At 35.1% G+C, this 3908-nt stretch overlaps 1 protein-coding gene across 1 annotated transcript; it reads left to right on the top strand.

Annotated features, from left to right (window-relative positions):
• Positions 1–125: 125 nt before the first annotated feature.
• Positions 126–3661, top strand: LOC103262727 (anaphase-promoting complex subunit 1-like; the record flags this gene model as incomplete). Its single annotated transcript, XM_008060400.2, has 4 exons — positions 126–917; positions 1093–1175; positions 2390–2468; positions 3587–3661. Coding segments are annotated over exons 1-4 (312 nt in total), but the record flags the coding sequence as incomplete, so codon positions are not given.
• Positions 3662–3908: the final 247 nt, after the last annotated feature.

Raw genomic sequence — 3908 nt, 5'->3', positions numbered from 1 at the left:
AGTTTTTTCTTATGTGTGTTCTGAAAATCCACCCTGTGTTTGACTGTCTGTTGTTTTGACTTCACGTTTGGCACATGAGCTATAGAGGCAGGTGGTACTATAGAGGAACATTGTACTAGGAATAGGGATCTTAATTCTGGTCCTGGCTAGTGAGTCAAGTCATTTAACTTCATTGGCTATTGGTTAAGCAGCCCCATGGACTGTTGAGCCAAACTGCCTTGTTTTATGTCTAGCCCTGCCACTTACTAGTTATGTCACCTTGGGCTTAATCCCTCTGTGCCTTACTTTACTTATCTACAAAATGGGGTTCTTACTAGTAGCTAAGTGATAGAGTTCTTAATTCATGTTAAATACATGGAATATGTGTATTCTGTGTACACAGAACAGTGCCTGGCATAGAGCAAGCTTTCAGTAAGTTATTATCCTCATAGTGGTTGTTGCTGGAAAAGTACATAGGCATAATAATGAAAATATTCAGGTGTTTATAGTTCAGGTTTCAATTACATAGCTAATATTTTCCTTTACTGTAAAGTGTAATGAATTCCATCTGTTTTTATGCCTTGTGTATTTTATGAAATGAAAGTACATAAACATACATGCATTATAACTTTTATGAGAATTATTATTAGTTAACTCATGATTAATGTTTATTTCAATTGGAACCAAACCAAAGCAAAACCCAAAATACCCTGCTTTGAAGTTAGTTTATTCCTTTGACATCGGTATGTGTTGTGAATCTTCTGTGAGATTTCTTTTCACATGTCTGTTATTTTATTTTCCAGCATGGCAGTAATTTGATAGGTATCTCTGATCTCAATGTGCCTGAGCAGCTTTATCAGTACATGGTTGGAGGTCATAGGCGCTTCCAAACAGGAATGCACAGGGAGAAACATAAATCTCCAAGTTATCAAATCAAAGTAAGTGCAAATCAGAGTAACAGATCGAAACTCTGGAAGCTAAGAAGTTAATTTGAAAATATTAGTTTTCATTCTGGTAATTAGTAAATATGTTAATTATTAAGCATAGGCTAGTATTCAAAATAATTTTATAATAATTCAGACCTCTTATGTGAATAAACTTTTCTTTCAACAGGAAGGAGATACCATAAATGTGGATGTGACTTGTCCAGGTGCTACTCTAGCACTGGCTATGATCTACCTAAAAACCAATAACAGGTATTTGTATCCATCCACCCCCATTCCTTGCCATGACATCCTTTCTGACCTTGGTAGTAAAATTCAGTTATCTTATGTGTTTTATTTCCACTGTGATAGATCAACCTGATTTTCATTCTTTCAAATACCGTAAGTTATACAGATTTAAAAATACATATTTTATTATTTTAATCCTATTTGACAATATAATTTCCAATTTCTATTCATTGCTCTTTCATAGTTGATGTCATTGATACCCAAACAAGGCCCATGTTTGTTTTCATTAATTTTTTTTTTTTTTTTGAGTTGGAGTCTCACTCTGTCGCCCAGACTGGAGTGCAGTGGCCGCTCCCGGCCACCGCAGCCTCACCCGCTGGGCTCCAGCAATCCTTCCACCTCAGCCTTCCAAGTAGCCGGAATTACAGGCATGCGCTACCTTGCCCGGCTGATTTTTTGATTTACTGTAGAGATGAGGTCTCGCTGCCCAGGCGGGTCTCGAACTCGTGGGCTCAGGCAATCCACTCACCTCAGCCTCCCAAAGGCACGGGATTACAGGCTGAGCCACTGAGCCCGGCTGTTTTCATTAATTTTGCATATCATTGTGAGGACTGGTTAAGCCAGAAATATTTAGCATTAGTCTATTCTTGGTTACTGTGTATATAAATGGTTCTGCCTAGTTCAAGAGGTTTCCCAAAGACCAAATCGTTCACCTTCCCATCTCGCTGTACTTAGTGCTGACACTTCAAGGTAGACCTTTGGCATTTATTCTTAACATCCTGCAAGTTTGCTTAGAAGAGTAACTTGACTAAGAGACAACACGTCATATTTTAAGTTATTAATTATAAAAATATTCTAAGACTCAAGGAACTTCAGTGTTGTAAATTTTTCCCCTTGGAAAAAAGTGAATATGTGTGGTATTAATAGGGTGGTTAAATAGCGGTTATTTTATTCACTTAGTTGATTTAGTTGAATCTATATGGCAGTGCTTTCTTTGGCACTGGGAATATTTTCATTGAATAAAAACAAAACTAAAAATATCTGTGCTCATGGAGCTTATGTTATAGTAAGACATGCATATATACATAATATTATGTTAAACAGTAAATATTATGTTTGAAGGTGTGAAGTTTATGAAAAAAAGAAATGTAGTGGAATGGGAAGAAATATTTTGAAATATGTCTTGAGATTCTTGATTGTCTTGAGCAGTACCCCTCTCTGATGTCCTCAACCAACAGGTCCATTGCAGACTGGCTGCGGGCTCCTGATACCATGTATTTGCTGGACTTTGTGAAGCCAGAATTTCTCTTGCTTAGGGTATGGTGCTTTGTCATTGTTCATTTCTGTTAACATGATGAGTCTATTTGTGATTCATAAATTTAGCTTGCAAACATAAATGTCTTTACAAGAGAGCCTTTTACTTTTAATTATTCATGTATGTCTAATTGGCAGTGTTTTTTTGAAATTTCCCAAAAGTAACTTTAGGAATCCCAGGAAAGATTACAACATTGATGTATACTTGGAATGACATTTCACCTCCTCACATTATTATTCAAAACTTCCTAAAAAGCAATCATGTGACTGAGACTTTATTACTGTTTTATTTTACATTTTTAGAACACTATTAGGCATTCAGTAATACTGTTAAGGTATTATATGGTATGACAACAACAGTTTGACATAATTGCCTAAAATTTTTCCTCTGTTCTTTTTTTCTCCTAATGTTTGAACTTAGCATATGGAAGCCTTTAAATTGCAATGTAGATAGAGCTTTATTATATGGTTTTTCTTTCACAAAGCATGTTTAAAAAGTTCTCCCAACCCTCTATACTTTGATGCTGATAGACTCAATTTTAGTTTTTCTTTATTAATTTAAACATTTTTATTTTAATAAGTAGTTGGTACTACGGATGGTTCCCAACTTAGGATAGTTTGGCTTAGGATTTTTCAACTTAACCATAGTGTGAAAGTGATAAGCTTTCGATAGAAAACGTATTCAAATTTTGACTTTTGATCTTTTCTTGGACTAGCAATATGAGTCTGATAACTCTCTCATGATGCTGGGCAGCACCGTAGCTGCCAGTTAGCCGACTCTGCAGTCACGAGGATAAATGACTGACACTTTACAGTGTTCTGTGTTACAGATGATTTTGCCCATCTGTGGGCTAATACAAATGGTCTGAGCACGATTAAGGTAGGCTAGGCTAAGCTGTGATGTTCAGTAGACTAAGTGTACTAAATGCGTTTTTGACTTAAGATATTTTTGATTTATGATAGGTTTATCAGGATGTAACTCTCCCACATTTGTATATATTTTTCAAAATTGTCATTAGTTGAGAACTGTTTCTTAAATTGTTCTGTTTAATATTACCATTGTTATACAATCCATGAACTTTACCTGCTCCAGTTAATTTTATCTCTGTTGTATTTTTAAGACACTTGCTCGATGCCTGATTTTGTGGGATGATATTTTACCAAATTCCAAGTGGGTTGACAGTAATGTTCCTCAAGTAAGTACACAAAATAAGTAGTATTATATCCTTAATAGCAAAAAATTATGGTATCTTGAGGAATTTTTCAAAAGCTTATAAACTATTTTTTCTTAGGAAGGTGATATTGACCATTAGGGCATCTTTTAAATATATAGAAATTTTCATGTTACTTTAAAAAAAATTTTTAATGTATTTTTGTTTTTTAGGATTTTGTTTTTTAACATGGGGTCTTGCCATGTTGCCCAGGCTAGTCTAGAACTTCTGG

This window comes from Carlito syrichta, unplaced genomic scaffold (genome assembly GCF_000164805.1).
Source record: "Carlito syrichta isolate Samal-C Ts95f unplaced genomic scaffold, Tarsius_syrichta-2.0.1 Scaffold17777, whole genome shotgun sequence".
In the NCBI taxonomy this organism is placed as follows: Eukaryota; Metazoa; Chordata; class Mammalia; order Primates; family Tarsiidae; genus Carlito; species Carlito syrichta.
This window is presented reverse-complemented; position numbering and strand designations above follow the sequence as displayed.